This window comes from Limulus polyphemus, unplaced genomic scaffold (genome assembly GCF_000517525.1).
Source record: "Limulus polyphemus unplaced genomic scaffold, Limulus_polyphemus-2.1.2 Scaffold101, whole genome shotgun sequence".
Taxonomy (NCBI): domain Eukaryota; kingdom Metazoa; phylum Arthropoda; class Merostomata; order Xiphosura; family Limulidae; genus Limulus; species Limulus polyphemus.
The window spans coordinates 501,551-521,096 of record NW_013665711.1 but is presented as its reverse complement, the minus strand read 5'-3'; the positions used below and the strand labels follow the sequence as shown (position 1 = coordinate 521,096).

Genomic DNA, 19,546 nt, shown 5'->3' with positions numbered 1-19,546 from the left:
TAAAAATAAATGCATATAACCTCAGCTCTAGAGAAACAAATGTATTTATAATAAAGTTGTAAATTTGTAGTACAGATGTTACAGATATGCATGCAATATCACAAAATATCACAAAGAAAAAAAACACAATAAGTTAAATTATTATTACAGATGGTGTGTCAAACAAACAGGTACTGAAGTACAGTGGCCAGATAGTTCGCTACTGAAAATTTTGTTCCCAGACATTTTGATACCAGTCTTTTTGTCACTAGGGTATTTCGCTACCTGATAATTTTATGTCATAATCTCCCTTATATATCTTATTTAAGATCATAAAGTAAAAAATATTTCATCTGTATTAGTTCATTAGACAAACATTCCAGTAAGTAAAATATTAGTAAATATTTATTCCATATTAGTTTATTAGAGAAACACTCCTTCAAAATAAAAAAGGATTTTATGTTGTAAAACATTTTATTTAAAATGATGAAAAATCTGAACTTTTTTGAAATGATTCAGGCTTTCCTTGAATAGTTGTCCAGCCACTGCCTCAAATAGTTGTTGAGCCATAATGAGTTATTTATACGGAGCTGGAACAGGTAGCGAAATACCTTAGTAACATATATTTCTGGTAGAGAGCTGACCGGTAGCGAAATGTCCAGGAAAGAAATGCTCAGTAGCGAACTGTCCTAGATCCCTGAAGTACACATAACTGATCCAAAATCCATCTCTAACACATTACATATGTTTCTTTTCTTGGATTTTGAAGATCTTCCTCCGAAAAAAATAACAACAAATGATTGGATGTACTTGTGAACTTAGAAAAACACACTTTACTAAAATATTATGCCATTTAAGGGCCCTTTTTTTTACCCTCTACTTTTTTGTTTCATAGGATTTTCTTCATATTTTAATATTCATTTTATTGAATTTTTAATGGAGATACGTTTTGCACTAAAAAATGTGAAGTTCATTATGGCCCATATTATACATTTTAATACGATTATAGCCAAAAAATTTATCTAACAACCTCTGAAATATTGGTCTTATTGTTTACAACCATCAAAACTACAGCAGTCTAACTTTTCTGTCCAAAAATACTACTTATACCAATTAGGGGATAACCTGGGTCTCATATATTCTAGCTGTGACAAGACACAATTAGAGTTATTATACAATTTCAATGACACACCTGAATTGAATTTTTAAGAAAATCATTTGTCAGGTGACTAGTGATGTGATCTGATATTCATATTTACTATTAGAGTCTCTGTCAGCAAACTGTTATTTGGCACCACAGACTTTGAAACCCAATAAAATATATAAAAAAAAAACATTTGTTAACCCATTGATTGTGGCTGTTCTAAAAGTGTGCGGAAATTTTGCAAGCCATATACCATATACAGCACACTTGCATTCAACTGCTGGAGGCAGACTGTACCCTGTACAAATAATCAGCAGTGAATGGATTTATAAGGCATATGCAAATTATACAATGATGTTATATACTTAAAAGAATTGAATCAATGAGCAGCTGGAGTAACATTTCCCATTCCTCCATTAGAGCTACTTGGATGTAATTCATGTGCTGACAAGAATCTTCCCTAGCATTCCATAGATGTTCAGTTGGCTTCAAATTTGGTAAGCATGATGGCTAATGTACTTGCTTAATACCTCCATCTTCCAAGCAGTTGTGAACTAGATGAGTCCAGTGCAAACAATGTTTTTTTAACTAAAAGAAAGCTATAATCATCTGCAACTAAATATGGAAATACTAATAGTTGTAAAATTGCATCCCCACATCATATGGTACTTGTAACATGCTGATGTAACATATGAAGATCAATTTGGCTAGCAATACTGATCCCTACCATGTCACCATTATTGATGCCTATCAAGAACAATATACCACCATTGCTATACGGATGTTGTTATTTTATGAAATGTGGCCCATGTCACTTTTTAAATATCTTCAATATTGCTGTAATGTGAAGCAGGACTCATCTGTAAACAAAATCTTTGCCTGCATTTAATTTCTTCACCTTACACATTTTGAAAATTGCCAAAGTTGGGTTGCTTGTGAAATATACCCAACTAGTCAACTGGTATAAAAACCAGCTTTATGAAATTTGTTTTTGACAGTCTACATTTTATCTTGCCATCCAGTAGCTACTCTTAAATGTTGATTTTTGTGTTGATGGTCTAAAAAAAAAAAGTCCACAATCAATCACTCTGCAATGACCTGTTGTGTTCGACCAGCTTCAAAACAACTTATTTTTATCCAAATTATGGAAATTATCACATCTTTGATACAGCCCCAACATGTTTCGCTATTGATCTGGATCTCTTACAGACACACAGACAATGTTGTTTTTCAAATTACTTATGAGAACAGTGTTTCCTTCACTTTTATATATCACTGAAATGTACACATCAAATACACTGATTTTCTGTAAAAGTGAGTTCAGGCATTATACTGATATTTAATAACAATAAGTGTGTCTTGTCATAGCTACAATACAGAAAATTTTCGTTATCCCTTAAATATTTTGAGAAATGAATATTGTGACACACCAAAAATATATCAGGATATACTTTGGAAAAACACATAGTTAATTTCTGTTTGTAAGTAAATAAATAAATACCCCTTCGTGAAGTGATTCATTTGCCTCTCCATTTTGTCCTTCCTGTTGGTTTTTCTTTTTCTACAAACAGAAATAAAAACGAATTTCAAAAAAGAATGAAATATAAACTTTAAGGTACATTTTTAGATCCCATCACTGCAAGGATACTCTGAATATAATCATCAAAACGTTTTCATGAATTAACCTTTACCAAATCTCAATAGAAAACTACACATTAAAGGCTCAATAAGGGAGCAAAACTCATTGTCTACTAAAATTTTGATAAAATAAGCATCAAAGCCAAACATTATTATTACTTTTTAGTTTGTGTAAATATACACAAATGTTTGTTGTTAAAGCATAATTTCAATAATAAGGATCATCCCACCATAAAAATCTTTACTTCAAAATAATAATAATAATAACAATGTACAATTTTTGAGATTTATTGGAACAAAACATTTTCAGTACTTATTATTTCCTATATGCTTATTACATGATTATAGTACATCATTCAAGACTTTATTTCAAAATATGAGAAACATTATTTTGCTGTTTATTTTTATTCTCAGAATAACTTGTTATAAACAAGAATGTTATGGGTAAAATGCAAATGTTATGATGGTAGAAATTAATAATCTATCAAGAGTTATTTTTTTGACATACAAGTACTTTACAATTCTTTATACAACTTATGATTGTTCCTACAAATGTACACCAAAACCTGGTGTAAATACAATTTACATAGAAAATATTACATGCTTCTAGAGGAATAAATGAAACAAAAATATAAACACAAACATTATAAGCATCCTTTACATAACATTAATAAAATTTTAAAATGAGTAAGACAGCTAAAAAATATGTAAATTAACATTTACAAAATTCCATACACAATATGAACCTGAAGAGCTCTCCCAATTAATGTACTATAAAGTGTATAGACTAGTATTTATGAATAATGTGTTTCCTGTACAATCATAAAAACAGGGAAACATTTATCAAACAAGTTTCTTCCATTTCAGAAGTAATTGTAATAATAGTTTTCAACATAACATAGAAAGTAAGTTAACTTCTTATCTTTTACAATAAGCATAAAGTTTTAACCACAAAAGATTGTTACTACCTCTGAGATTGATAAAAAACAATCCATTTATTAAACACAAAAGTTTTTTGTACATACATAAAGCTACTGATCTTCTAAGTGCTTCCTGTTCTGTTTCAATACATTGGAAAATATTACAAGCTGGGCAGATTATATTAACTCAGTTGACTATGACAGTTAACTTTTCATTCAGGTGACCCTGCAGAATATGGTTTAACTCTCTCACTGCAGGCTTGGGCAGTTTGACTGAGTTTGTGACCCCAAAGTGATCATCATAGTTTCTATAACTTTTAATATGTTTTGTGTATATTCAGGTTTTGAGTAAACATTGCAGGTCTTTTGTATACAAAAAAATCAATGTTTTAATTAAGTATTTCTTCATGAAAATATGAAGTCAAAGTGCTGACTGCTCAAGTACAAAGTGATTTTCATGTAAAGATTAAATATACTTTTATTCATCTTAAAAGCTTCAAAATTCATTTGCATAATTTCTAGAACCTTGTAAATAAATATCAAATGTTTTCTTGGTAAACCTTCATAACTTATCTGTTATTTTCTCTACTGTAACTCTATATGCATTCAGTCAATTTTACTGACCTCTAAATTACTCTTTTTTTCTCTTTCTAGAATAACTGTAAACTGTAACAGAAAACTACAGTTGTGGGTCTGATTTTCTAGTTTATGGCTTCAGAAACAAATAAGATTGAAGACTATAAAAATTATCTAAAAAAAAATTTGCCTGATTAATATCTAAATTAATGAAAAATGTATGTTAAGTTCCATACTTTTCAGGGGAATGGTAAACAAATTACTGAAGATGAAAGACCTAGAGAGCATATGTCACTATTCTCATACTAAAGCAGATTGAGGATTTTTAAAGTATTTCATTATAAAATTAAGAACTTAAAGCTTACATAATATTAAAACTTGATTTATCAACCATGTATTCAATGATAATAAAGTAGCTTTATTAAATACTGGATGTAACTCTCTTAAAACTTGTGACATGTGTACTTTAATCTGCCCATAGCAAGTGTGTTAATCATGGATATCTTGCAATAATTTTTTTATACTGCAACACATTTTTTTCAAGCTGCTATATACACATACAAAATTAAAACATTGAATAAACATAGTTCTAAAAAATTTTAATATACTATAATTTTTTATGTTTAAAAATTTGTGTATCTCAATTACAAAACAAAATTGGTGCATACCTTTTTCTTCCGTTTTCGTTTTTCTTTTAGCTTTCGTCTTTGTTCAGCTTTATGTTGCTTCACCATGTCTGTCAAATTGTGAATATACTCATCAGTCTGAGAAAGTAAGAATGCCAGACGTTTGTCCTTCTTTTGATCGATTAACTTACGATAGCCTTCTTCATCTTCAGCCTAAAAAAAATTACTAATTACTAGCTTCCCTATAATTATAAGGGACCAAAGGTTCATAATAAAACAGAACTGCTTAAGGTTTTCTTAAAACTTTGTTTTGTTATGTTCATCAAAAGCTGCTCACGGGCAATCTGTACTATCCATCCCTAATTTAAATATAACATACTAGAAGGAAGGCAGCTAGTCAAAGGCACCACCACTTATTCTTGGGGTGCTTCGACTGAATAGTGGAATTGAATGGATCATCACTTTTATAATGCACACACAGATCCAAAATGCAAGGCCCAGTTTATTTTTTTACAATACAATTGACCCACAGATCTATATTCCATTATACTAACCACTGGGCCTGCACTTAAAATTAGGTAAAACAAAGGCGAAAATGTAAGAAACATAATGGTTAATTGTCAAAATGTAACTTCTAATACTTATTTCAAAGGAAATGTTGAATTAACACTCATTAATAACAAGTTATTGTAATAAATTATTATAGGAGTGTATAAAGTGTCTAAAATATAAAGTGTCTTTATCTGTAAGAAAATAAAAGCATACTAGATACACTGTGTACACATCTACACACTAACCTCTTCTCATTGATTATATAAATATTTATCTATTACAAGCCCACAGAAAAAATGAATAAAACACATTGGAAAGTTTTCAGTGGTTTTAAATACATATCATTAAAATTCACAAAACACAAAAGCTACTGAACATTATTTTTATGTAGACATACAGTAGTATGCAAATTTACTAGAACATCTAAACAATTGCTATTTTATGATACTTCAAACACAGTAGTCATTGATTTGCTATGGAATTTAACGTGCAAATTAATCTTACAAGAAATTATTACAAAATTAGTATATAAATAATGTTTTTAAACTTATTTAATGCTAATATTTAGTGCAGTCACATTTGGCTTCAATAATAGATTGACACCTTTGTGGCATTGTATCTAACCTATGTAGCATCCTTTCCTTTTGTTGGCATTTTCCTTTATTTGCCAAATAAACTTGAAAATTCTTGGAAGTATGTTTTGAGATCATCATCTTCATGAAATATTAATTCTGCTCAAGCAGCTTCTTTCAAGAAGATGTAATATGATGGACTAACCATACTGTGGCATTAATGCTGATCCATGATTCCAACAACTTTGAGAAGATGGCCAATACTATTCCCAAATATTGCCACCTAAGCTATTAAATAGTCTCCTACATGATTGACTGTTTGCACAAAACACTCATTCCAAAACCTCTCATTGACTGTTCTGCAAATATATACACACTAAGTAGAACATAAAACAGATACACTGCGCCACTGTTCCAAAGACCAGGCTACACGTCCTTTCACAAATACTAGTCTACATTTCCTACTGCTACATTTCCTTTGGGCAGTAGGACTTTCTTGGTACTATTCTTCCCCAAAAGCTATATTTATGCAGCATTCCTGAGACTGTATTTTTTAAAACTATCTGCACATGATTTGTTAGTCATCTGCTAGATTTACCTTAGTTTTACTTCACTTTTTCAGAGAATTGATTCTTAGATATCTGACACATCTTTCAATGAGATTTTTTCTTTGGCACCTTCCTTCTGATGCTATTGGAGTGAATCTTCATGTATCTGTACAATATGTACCCCACAGTAATTGATTACTAACCTGGTCTTTTGTGATTTTTCTTAAACTCCAACAAGCATCATGTAAAGATTGTACTCAGAATTTGTCAAATGGTGAATTCTCTCTGTGTCTTAATATTTTACTTGCAACACCACACTATATTAGCTTACTGGACAATGTTTTTGAAAAAAAAAAAAACTTATATACCTACATGTACCTTGTATGAAATATCAGAATGTGAATGTCAGCGATGAATATTACAGAAATTAAATGTAATAATGTGTGATGATGTTGCAATATTTTGTACTTAAACACCTTAAACAACTCTTAAAAATCTACTGCACTTAAACATTTGCGACTATATGTTGCTTTTGTTTTAAAATTTTAAATGAATTATAAGTCATGGATAAAGTGAGAAAATCACTAATGTGCCTCCTTTTGATATTTTATGCAATATTTTAAACCACAACAGCACAAGAAGTCAAAACTATAGAAGCAATGGGGTAATCAAGTAAATCTCATGCTAATGTACTTCCTAAAGATGTTTAATCACAAATAAAATCAGATATAGCAAACAAAAATGCTTCCCACAACTTCACAAATTAAACACAAATAGTAACTCACCATCAATCGGCGCATACGCTCCTTTTCTATCCTTTCTTGTTCTTTTTTTTGTTCTCTTTCTGTATTAGCATGATAAGTGCTAACAGCTTTGTTAACTTTTCCAATTTTATTTAATATATTACGATGATAATCTTTGAAATCTTTTGCATGTTGTAGAACTGCATTAAGGTATTCCTACAAAACAAAAAACAATATCAACAATATTAAAAAAAAAAAACAAGTTTTTTACATTTAAGTGGTAAGCAATACTATAAGACTTCCATATAACAACTGCTAAGATATCTAAACACATATATCTTTTAAGTAGATTGGTCTAAAAAAAATTTATTCATACACAAGCATAAAAAACTAACTGGTAGGAGTCTTGACAAAAAGCCATCAGAAAAAGTTGAATAATTCTAAATTAGTAATTTCTTAGGACTAAAACTTGATTTCACAAGTCTTAGTTACCATGTTATATCTTAAGCAATCGCTAGTGCTTTTTAACTCCTTTTCATACTTTCCTACAGATCTCCTATAGGTTCATGCTTAGTTACTCTGAGAAATTTCAAAAACAATAGTTTCTAAGAACATCTGTAGCATGTATTAAAACATATACATTAGCAGTATTGTGCTAAGTATGTGGGATAATGGGAATCCTGTATTTTTTAATGTGCATCCCCTGAAAACAGTACACTGCAGACTTTTGAGGCATACCTGCCATTTTGTCCTGTCAAATGAAAATTTCCACAAGTGTAGGCCTATATTTAAAATCAACAATTCTTTCTGACACATATGTTGTAAATAATTCAATTTCACATTTGACCAACCAGAGGGTCACTAGTATGCAATTCTACTACATTCAAAATTAGGCTAAAAGTTTGTATATCATAACAACAAGCCTCACCTGCATAGCAAGCAACTGAGGAATCTGATCATGGCCAAGTGCATGATTATTTTACACTTCTTTGTATTGTTTATGGCTAATTACTGTAAGTATATGCATAAAATAAAATAAATAAGGGATACGAGCATTTGTAGCATGATTTACAGTACTGATAAGCAATAAAATACACACAAAATTACTGTACAAATACAATATAACCCAAGATAACTTCTGAACTACTACTTAAAGTGTTAATATCAATTACTAGTGATGCACACACCCATTATATTTTGGACTAAACACAACTTATTTATATATGACTAATGTGCTCCATCAATGCAAGTTATCTAAGTTTTCACTTTGAAAATTAAAAATTGTTGTAGCATTGTAAAAACTTGTTTAATGTGGAAGTAACTAGTAAAATAGTGCTAATATAATCCTATTTCATCAACTAAATATAACTGTTTCTCCTTAGTAATACTTCTCAAAGTGAAAAACAATAAGCCTCAAAAGTGTCCCTCTAAATTCCTACAGTTTCCCCTTAATTTAAATACGAGGCAACATTCTAGAACCTCGGAACAATACTACACAAACCAGTCAGTCTCCACTTAAGCATAGCTTAGTTCATTAAAAAAATATGGCATAATATGTTGGCATCACACCTTAGTTTCTTTACATTCATTTATAATACTTTTGCAAGGACTAAAAATATCTCATTAGAAAAACTGTTTCAAATGTTAATAATAAAACATTTTGTAATGTTCATTTTGCTCAAAGACATTTTGTAAAAAACTCAGCACTAAACTTTTTTTGTATGACACAATTTAACATAAATCTGTTTTATTACCTAGCTGTAAATATTACAGAAAATAAAGATTTTTTGATTTACTGAAACTGAACTTAAACATCAATTTTTTTTTTATGTATGAAAATTACATAGATCAGGTTTCAAACACTGTTTCTGGAGACAGCTGTATAAAATAAGTGAAACATGTAACAATGAACAGTAAAACAATGGAGAGTTAATCTAAAAAATATTGGAAAGTGGAATAAACTAATGTAATCATCACATATATTTAACAACAAAAATTTATTTGAGAAATACAATCAGTTATACCTCGTGATAAATACAATACAAACTAAACATCCTGTGCTTGAACACTAAATATTTGAGCCACTTGCCTCCAAGGAAGACGTTAAAACGTAAATTTCCAAAGAATAAAAGAAACCGGCAGCATACAAAAATATTTTTTTAATAACTTGTTTTAAAATACTAAAAGTAATAATGTTATGAATCCAACCTCAATTATACCTTAAAAACAAATAATGTTACACTTATTAAGTATATGATAATTTGCTATGATTGAAGCAATGAAAAACAAGTTTAATCACAAGTCCTGTATAATATTCATCATCAACAATAATAATAGCTTTTAGGCTTGACATATGCTAATGAGTGGTTGTATATGTTATACAACAAATGTAAGTTCTTGAGAATTTTGAATTGACAGTACATAAACACAAGAAAAAAAAATATTTAAAATAATGATACTCTCTGGCACCTAGATTAGCATTTAAAATATTTTTGTCATCTTTTACTTCTCTAAAAAGTACTAGTATTTAAATTTTGTTGAAATTATACCTCAAATATATAAGTAAGAAATAAAAAGAAAATTTTGAGACTCTACATGCTTTCATTTTCAACTAACTTCTTATCTTTATGCCAACAAAATGCTATCATCAGTAACTGCCTCACCTGATGTTTCTGTCTTCTCTTCCGTTCCTGTTCAAGCTTCTGCTGTTTCTCTAATTTTTCTGTGATTCGAGCTTCTCGCAGTCCTTGCCGTTTATTTCTTTTGTACAGTTTAGGGTTCAGTGCTGTCTCAAGAGTTGAATCTTTTCGCATACAACTTACAACCTCAGCCCTAAGCTGTAATAAAAATTAAGTTTTTTGTCTTGATTATTTCTTATAAAGTGAAATGAAAATATGATTTGTTCTTATAATAACTTTGGGTTCTTTTTTTCTGGCATTTCAATGAATACTTCATTTATATCAAAACAGATGAATGAAAAAAAGACTAAGTATTGCTGATACAAGTGGATTGTATTTCAAGATCAATATAAGATAATATCAACATAAAAGCTGTAACTATTACTATAAAACCTGAAATTCTCAAAAAAAGACCATCTGGTTAACAAACAAATGAGAATATTAATACAATATGAAAAGTTGTACTCACTGATATCTTTCAAAAAAGGATATTAATATTAAGCATACCTGTCTCTGAAAGTTGAGAAGTCTTAAAGCTCTTAGTTCAATAGTAGCTTTTGTACGAAGATCTTCTGGTAAGCTTCCAGGAAGATTAGAAAGTTCTTGAATTCGATGAGCAATCCGAGAGGCAAGTCTTCAAAGAAGTAAATGTAAATCATTAGTTGTTTATACTGCATACAGGAATATTATTAGAATATCAGTAACTTGGTCAAGTCTTTCCCCTAATTTGCTTCTATTCCATAGTAAAAACTCTCACCCTGTTCTGTTGGTATTGTGTAGAACGATAGGCCAAATACTGCCTACACACAATCAAGAAGTAAGTTTTAAAATGATTTTCAAGCTTAATATATCATACAATTTTAAAGTTAAATCACTCAATTATGTTCGATTTACATCTGACTTATATAAGTGTAAACATTGTAGTAGTATATCTTTTATTACTCTTAACACAGGATCTCTTCCTCAATCAGAGGAAAAATTTTCTTGTTAGCTTCCAGGAAGACTAGAAAGTTCTTGAATTTGATCAGCAATATGAGAGGCAAGTCTTTAAAGAGCTGTCAAAAAGTCCATTGTGATTGTGTACACAATGGCTGTACAGGTTGCAAGTCAAACATCTCAGAACTTTGCACATGCAGGTATTTCAGGGAATAATGTGATTGATGATGACATGCTCAAGACTAGCAAAGTTCCAGTCATGGTAAGCTGGGTTTGGAGCTACTTGCTGAAGATCTGTTTTACTCTGGTCTGAAAAACAGATGCAATGAGACAAGCAAAGAACAAGAAAACTCACATAGTGAACCCAAAGGTTAAACAACAAGACATACCTTCATTAACTATGGGATTTCTGCTTATGATGTGAGCAGTCATAACCTGGTCAATGTTTGTCCAATTTGGAAACTTTAAATTGTGACCAATATCTCACCACATGCTACATCCTATACAAGTTTCACCAAAATCAGATAAATTCTAGATTTTTTATGAGCCTTGCCACCAGGGCATCACTGGTTGAAGCAGCAATCCTTTGTTTAAATGTATATTATACAGTATAAAGTCATGCAATTATTGCTCATTTTACTAACAATATTGACAAGCATAAACTAACCACAATAAAAATATTTGGAAATTTTAAACAGAAAATTTATATGAGAAAATACACAGTAATTACAATTTGAGCATTACAGAAATAATTTATTTTTCAAGTGAATTACAAAGGTGCATGTTTTGTATATTTTTCCAAGTTTTCCAAGTTCTAATAGTATGTAATATCATGAACACATAACACAAGTATATGGGCATAAAATTATTTTATGCTTCTCCCAATTACCTGGTTTGCTTAACACTGTTTATTGAAACTTTATCATTTTACCTCACATCTATCAAATACATTAAGAAGTTTGTTTTCTCTGTGTTAGCAAGAAGCAGAACTGGGAGAGAGCACTAAAAGAGTAAAGACAATTGAAAGCTAAGTTGTTGTTTTTTACTTGTGGCCCAATTAATATTCTTAATTTCTTAAAAATTCTCTAATTAACTTGAAGTTATTTTGAAAATACAAAAGTCAACTTAAATGAATGTACTTAGATAGTGCAATTTTATTCTAAATTAGGCTTACATTTGTTTTCTCTGTTACTATAGTGTTAAGCAGATAGTAAATAGTAGGCCTATGTGGAGAAAATACATTAGATAGTGAATTAGTAAGGTTATTAATTGACTGTTATGAAATTAACATATGAGAAGATGGTTAAATGGAACAATATTGTTAGGCCTGAGTACTGTTAACCAAAATACCTAACATTACTGTCTTAATATAATAAATTACATTATATTAAGAAGATAAGAATCTGGCTTACTTAATTAAACCTCTGTACCTTTTGTTTTCAATGGCTGTAGTTAAAAAAATATTAACATTCTTCATAAGCTTTTATAAATACTCTATTTAGGCATAATTTTGAGTCATTTGACAATACAAAAGTAACTTGGATTAATTTGCTTAGTTTATGCAGTTATATTCCGAGTACTAGTAAATAATCTAAAAAAGTAAAATACATAAATAAATAAATCTCACGTATCAGCTGTCTGGGTGCCATCAATTTCGTGTACATTTCCAACATCATTGACCAAGATACAGTTCAAATTTGCCTTTGTTTTACAGCATACTTCAATGTAGATGTTGTATGCTAACTATACCATTCTCTTTGTCATTGAATGTTGCCGAATAATCTGAAATTGGATCCATCTGTAAAGAACACCCTCCTCCAGCTTTTCTCATTACAATGTTTGTAGTCTGATGCTCATTTCAACCTTTAGTTGGTTCAGTTCTCTCTCTTAAGCAGTGGTTTTGGAACAGCTACAAATCCATTTGAGGCCACTTCATACTAATGCATGTTTTACTGTTTTGGAGGTAACATTCACACCTGTGCTTACAACTAGGATGTTGGCAAAGTCTTTACTGGATTGCTATTTATCACATAAAAAAGCATATCCTGAATTATTAAATATCACTTTCGAGATTCTAGGGTTACCACTTTGACCAGTTCTATTATCAAGAGTACTAGTTTCATGTAACATCTTCAGTTTCCATACAGCTCCTACTGAAACATGAAGTTCTGCCTCCATATTTTGCACGGAGTAATCTTCGTCATCCAATAATGTTGATTCATTAATTCATCATGTGGTACTTTTGTCCTAAGAGCCATAAGTGCATTCATCACACCCCTGCAGGGACTAGTATGATAACTTGTACATTTATTGGCATTTTGCTGGTGTGGTACTATCTGATTGATTGGATGACAGCCAAATACAGCATAAACTATCAACATCTGATTTTACTCTGGTGCAGATCATTTTTATACAATAGAAGGGGGAGCAATAAGTATAGAACTGCTAAGAAAATATTTCATTATTCCATCCTTTGCTCAGTATAATCTTTATGGAAGGTGTGATGATGAGTTTTTGTGTAGTTGGTAAACTTTGTGAGAGAAATATGGTGTTTCTTTATCATTAGGATAAAAGTTGGCTTAAATATTTTAAGTATGGATGTCGATAGTGCTTCACTATGATATGCAGTCAAGTGATGAGCCATTGTTTTCAAGGCAGACTTTTCAAAGTTTTTGTCTAACAATTTCTACTCTTTAGAGAGAATACCCATGCAGTTCATAAATATCTGTCTGAATAATCTCCTGAAAATGCTAATCTGGCAGCACATGAGTATTGAAAGAGAAAGTGACAGCAGTGGTCAGAATTGTTCCATGCTGTGCTTAAAAATGTGTGTTTTCTTATAGCAAAGCCACATTGGACTATCTGCTGTGTCCACCAAGGGGGATTGAACCCCTGATTTGAGCATTGTAAATCTGAAGACTTACCGTTGTCCCACCGGGAGGGATGTGCTTAAAAATACTGGCATTGCCAGTTTCCAGTGGCAATGTGGAGAGGGCCTTTTCAATGATGAGAGTAATCACAGGTCACAGAGAGTAAGTCAAAATGTCAAATGAAGCAGAGAAGGTATATATAGGATGAATTTTAATCCTTTGGTTGAGGGGTGTGTGACTGCTATTCTGTTGTCTGCTATGTTTTTAGGACAAACTACAGCAGAAGAAAATGTATATTTGTATAATACCATATTTTCACACAAATAACCCACGGGCTATATGCTAAAATTAGTTTTCAAAAATGCCAACTGCGGGGTATACTCGGGTGCAGGTAAGACTGAAATTGCCAATTTTCTATTTTGAATATTCATTATGTTGTTCTTGTTCAACACATCATACAATTCATCAATTGGACGATAAGTACATCTGTTAGCAATCCCAGTTATTCTCTTGTCAAAGTATAAATATGAATACCGTATTTATCAGTATTTGAATAGATTACAACTGTGACTTATTTAATTGCTCATATATTCCAAGACGAGTAAGTTTCATTTTCAGTGTGACAGATAGTGTCACCATAACCTTTAACTGGCTTAACCACATGACACAACCACAGGGAATTGAGTTAAATTATCTATGAGTTACAAGCTTTTTTGTATGTTTAATCATAATATCTTTAATAACAGTTCGTTTACAGATATTACACACATATATCTAATTGGATATGAAATAATTAAATGACTAGCATAAACATTACAATGAATAAACTGTACATCATATAAGCAGATAATAGTCACAAAATTAAAATTGCACAGAAAAAGGTAGGGTGTAAATTGTAATACATTAGTAAATCAAGAAGATTTCAAAATGACGTATTCAAAGAAAAAGAAAAAAGGTATTGTTCATTTATTTCATAATTTTCAAAATTTCATTTTACTATATACTGATGATTTAGTTACAGATAGTGTTGGGATAGAGAAAATAACTGATAAAATAAAATATTTCACTGAAACAAGATCTGATACTCATTTAGCACATTCTAGAGATTATGTATATAAAATATGAAAATAATTATTATTATTCTTAGCACGAAAATTGCCTTGCACTCAATCTCACTGTAAATTCACAGACAAAGTTTTAGCAAAATTATTTATTATAAAATCAGATTTTTTTGTGTTCAACAGATTTTTAGTGTTTACTAAAATCTTACCAAGTTTCATGAATATAAACTTAGCAAATTCAAAGTTATGGTACATATAGTTTTATGGTTACATGGTGGTTAAAGGTTGTTCAAAATGACCAAGTTCATAAACATATGGTTTGTAGATTTAGAATAAACCAACCTGTTCTCTCTCTCTTTCAAAATCTCAATTGGATCCAGTCCTTGAGGTTTAGCAACAGGAGTAATTCTATTCTGCTTTTGTTGCTGCATCTGCATCATAGCTGGTACAGGAGGATGTCCCCCAGTAGTCTGCTGGTTGAGGGGTCGATTTGCAGCTGCCTGGGGATTAACTGATGGTTGCTGAAGAGCAGGAACATTCTGAATATTCGGTCCTGTTAGGGGTGCATTTGGTGGTGGCATATTACTTTGTACTGGCTGTGGAGGTGGATGGGGAAGCATTACAGGTCTTCTTATTGACATTCCTGTGGGCTGATTTTGAGAAATCTGTTGAACCATCATTGGGCCAGATTGTAAAGGAGTACCAGATGGAGTTGGAGGTCGCATATTTGGCTGCCCTGGTGAGGAAGAACCTATAAAGTAGTGTCCCAAAGTTTGTTTAACCCTTTCAAGTCAGGAGGAATGTCTCTGTTATCTCCTGATCTTTTACATTCTCAGAGTGAAAATACTTAAACAAATTGCATAACATTTATTAAAAAGTATCTAATTTCTGAATGAAAAATTCATAAACTGATTTAGTAATTCTATTATTCTAATTTGTGAAATTTCCAAAACTTTATTATGAGACACTATTTTGAAAATAATTCATTTTGTCTTCCTGTTTAAATTTTTTTAAATGTTGATTAGAAAGTACCACTTTAAACATCTTTCAACTTGTTTGAAATTCATTAATATATTTTACCAATTATAGCAGTCAACTTCCAGCTTATAATTCATACAAGTACCTTATGACTGACAAAAAAAATATCCGTTAACAAAGACTCACTTTCTATAACTATTTTTCACTGTATCATCAAAGACAAAAATACAAAACCTTATAAACTGAGCGCCTTCAAAGAATGAATCATTATATTAATCAAGCATTCACAATATGATATTCTGCCAGCAATATTTTTGGTTCATATCAATTTTTATGTAAAAGTTATAGTTTATTTTCAGTAAATAAGAAGTTCTTGCATTTGTGTTGTTAATACAATCATTTTAATAATATAATAAATAAAAATGGATTTGTATCAACTGAACAGTTTGTCCAAGGACTAATCAATTAAACCTAATTTATCATTAGATGATGTATTGTAATATAAAAATATTCCTATAGCTTTCAAGAGACATAACACAATCATTTTCAGGAATGAAAAGAACATCAAAAGGAAGTATACAAAAATTCCTAAATATTCAGGGATCAAAGTATTACATTCATGCATTCCCATGGAATTTAACTTTGCTTGAGGAATTTCATCTTTTTAGTTGGCTTTCCTGATCGGCAATGCATGGTCCATTCATATTCTTTAGGTTATCGCCAAGAAAAGTGACCATATTACATGGATTAAACTAAAAAATAATTTATGAGGAAATTAAACTTTATATGAGGGAATGTAATCTTCCTGATATCTTTCCCCCCAGTGAATGTAATTTTATTTTATTATTTCAATCCCTGGTATCACAAACTTTGTAGTAGGATTCCTTGTTCACCACTATAGGAGCTCCAGGTAACTAATATATTGAAAATTCACAAATTACTTCTAAAACCACTTCATTTACCCTACATTGACATATATAAATTCTTCCTACACCTTGGGTAGAGTAGAATTCCACAACTTTTTCCAGATCTTTCGCTGACCAAAATATGTTATTCCCTGACCTGATATATGCTTGTAATGGATAAATGATCTACTTACTACCTATAATAACAATGTGAAATTGCAAAACATTACTCATATACTTTTCAATAAAGACAAGACAGGCTATACATTCAGTCACAGCTGCTTAAATGTCATCTTGCAAAGTTTCAATATGATTTGTCAAATTCAAATTATTCTCAAACTATTCATATTTTAACAGAACATAAACAACAAAGGTAGTTTATCCATTTCTGATACTGTATTTCATTCATATTTTTCAGGTTTAATCTAAATCACAAATATGTTATTTAAGCATAAATAACACTATTATCGTGACTGTTACATTTCAACTTTTAATAGACGGAAGGAACATCTCCACTTTTGTAAAATGGAATATGTTTTTTAAGAAGTATGCTTCTCATGTCAAACATTTATTAAAGCAGTATTTTCCACTGTATGTATATATACTATAAAACTATTAGACAAGTTAACAAAATCTCCAGAGTATAGTGCAATATTTTTACACATGCTGCGAGACTGTACGCATCACATTAATCTGTATCATATATCTATCGATCGATGACATTACTGAAAACATTTTCAGGTTTATGCAAGTTCACGAAATTGCAGGTTATACTTACAAATAACTAAATCATAAACTTCATTATATATATATATATATACAGGACACTTCAAACATGGAATCACTTTTGTCTTGGCATTTTTAAACTCTGTCCAACATTATGCACCAGTGACTTTATATACCCAGAGTATTAAGCATTCCTTCTACAACTATTTACATGGGGACTGTTTTATTAATGCACTAACATTTGTAAGATCAAAATAACTTATTAAACGAAAATGGCTTATCCCTAAATAATAATTTGTTAAGAGCTTTTATGCTGTAGTAAAACGATCCTCCATGACTTAGTTTTAGGAAGTTGAGGCAAAGCTTTTTTCCAGAGCCTTTACACTCCAATTAGGCAGTAACCTAGTGACCATTTATGTAGTCTATTAAAACTGCTTTTATACTCCATGATAGTTAATGGTAAAAAAAAAAGAACAATGTAGACAAAACAATATTTATGGATAACATATGCATATTATCCTGCTAAATACAACTTAATTCATCTGCATGCTATTTTCAAAGCTGAGCCTCATTGATAGTAATGTTCAGGCCACAAGATGTGACATCTTATAGGCTGGCAACCCAGGACTGTAGTAATAAAACCAGTGACAGTCAAGGATAATTACATAAAAAACAAGACATGGATCATAACATTTCATATGCATGGTAGCTTCTTAGCAAATATAAATATATACTTTGGGATAAGCAGAAGAATTTTAAAAAAGAAACAATAAATTTGTTGTTTACAGGAAAGACCCCTCTGAGCTTCTGAAAAATGAAATCTGCAGCAATTTTCCCATTTTTCTTTGTTAAATATGCTAAATAAATGTTATGTAATGCTAAAATATCAATTCTCAAATATTTTTGATCACAGTATTGTTGAAATAGAATCACTTTTTTTTTACTGAAATTTTATGAGCAAGTGTACATTAGACACCCTAAGTTTATACATAGGCTATGAATCATGATACAATTTAACCAAATCATAGAAGCTAACCAATCAATGTACTGAAAGATCACTAGTGGTGAAACAAAAACACCAATGTTTTGCACACTAATAAAAATTTTAAGAAAATACATATGAATCATAAATTTATTCAACCCTTATAATGTATAATTTATTATATTATTATTATTCTTTTGATAAATCAAGATAAACTTATAAAATAATTTCTTCTTAATGTAAGATGTACAGTAGCACATATACCATAAAATAATGTTTGGCTACAGAAATATTTTAATATATAATAAGCAGCAACCATGATACAATAACTGCAAACTAAACTTTCATATACAATTAAAAAAAACTTTAAAACCTATGCATAAACATGAGGTTTTTACATTATTGTCTGAGCCTTCTTATAAATAATGACAACAACAACAAAAACTTAAGTTTCATTAGTAACACTACAGCTTTGGCATTTATTAGGCAGTTACAAATTCTTAACTGTTTGTTATTAGTTTTTGCTAAAAACACCGGAGTTTGTGATATTCAAAATAAAATATGCATGCACTCTTTCTAATGTAATTATGTTTCACATATCTTTTTCTTATTAAACCAAATGAATCTAATAAATGTACAACAGGATCCCTGACCTGAAGACTGATGATATGGTGGTTGTGGTGGTAGATGTCTCTTCCCTTGAACAGCCATTCCAATGTAGTCTGGAATCTGTTGGTTTCTTGCAAGAAACTTATAAGCCATGATTTGTGCTCGAAGTTGTTGCATTTGACTTGGCGTGAGAGCTGAGGGTTTCTGACCAGGTATTCCCATGGATCCTTGTGGTTGAGATGCATTAGCAGTTATAGGACTAGGTCCAGGGTCAGGAGCTGGCCCTTGTGGTGGTCCTTGAGCATTTTCTTCCATGTGAGGCCCTGAAGGCCCATTCATCTGCCCACCAAGTCCATAGCCTGCTATAAAAACTACTTTTCTATAAAAAAAGTTATTTCATATATACAAACACACATATACAAAAAGATAAAAAAAAAAAGAATAATTACATTAAATTTAGTTACTACACATTACTAAATAGTCTAGTTTAATTTACTTACCAC

The 19,546-nt window shown here is 30.6% G+C and overlaps 1 protein-coding gene across 6 annotated transcripts in view; it reads right to left on the bottom strand.

Moving 5' to 3' along the window:
- LOC106470064 (transcription activator BRG1-like) overlaps nt 1–19,546 on the bottom strand; it is a 101,758-nt gene that overhangs the window by 73,009 nt on the left and 9,203 nt on the right. For 4 of the 6 annotated variants that reach the window (XM_013930591.1, XM_013930613.1, XM_022399452.1 and 1 more), the window contains exons 4-10: nt 19,088–19,414; nt 15,186–15,594; nt 10,484–10,610; nt 9,962–10,135; nt 7,341–7,514; nt 4,926–5,096; nt 2,625–2,684 (exon numbers count right to left, since the gene is read on the bottom strand). In XM_013930591.1, the coding sequence (XP_013786045.1) occupies nt 2,625–2,684; nt 4,926–5,096; nt 7,341–7,514; nt 9,962–10,135; nt 10,484–10,610; nt 15,186–15,594; nt 19,088–19,414 (1,442 nt within the window). The remainder of the gene's footprint in view (nt 1–2,624; nt 2,685–4,925; nt 5,097–7,340; nt 7,515–9,961; nt 10,136–10,483; nt 10,611–15,185; nt 15,595–19,087; nt 19,415–19,546) is intronic. The other 2 variants (XM_013930598.1, XM_013930606.1) reach the window with 2 other exon arrangements.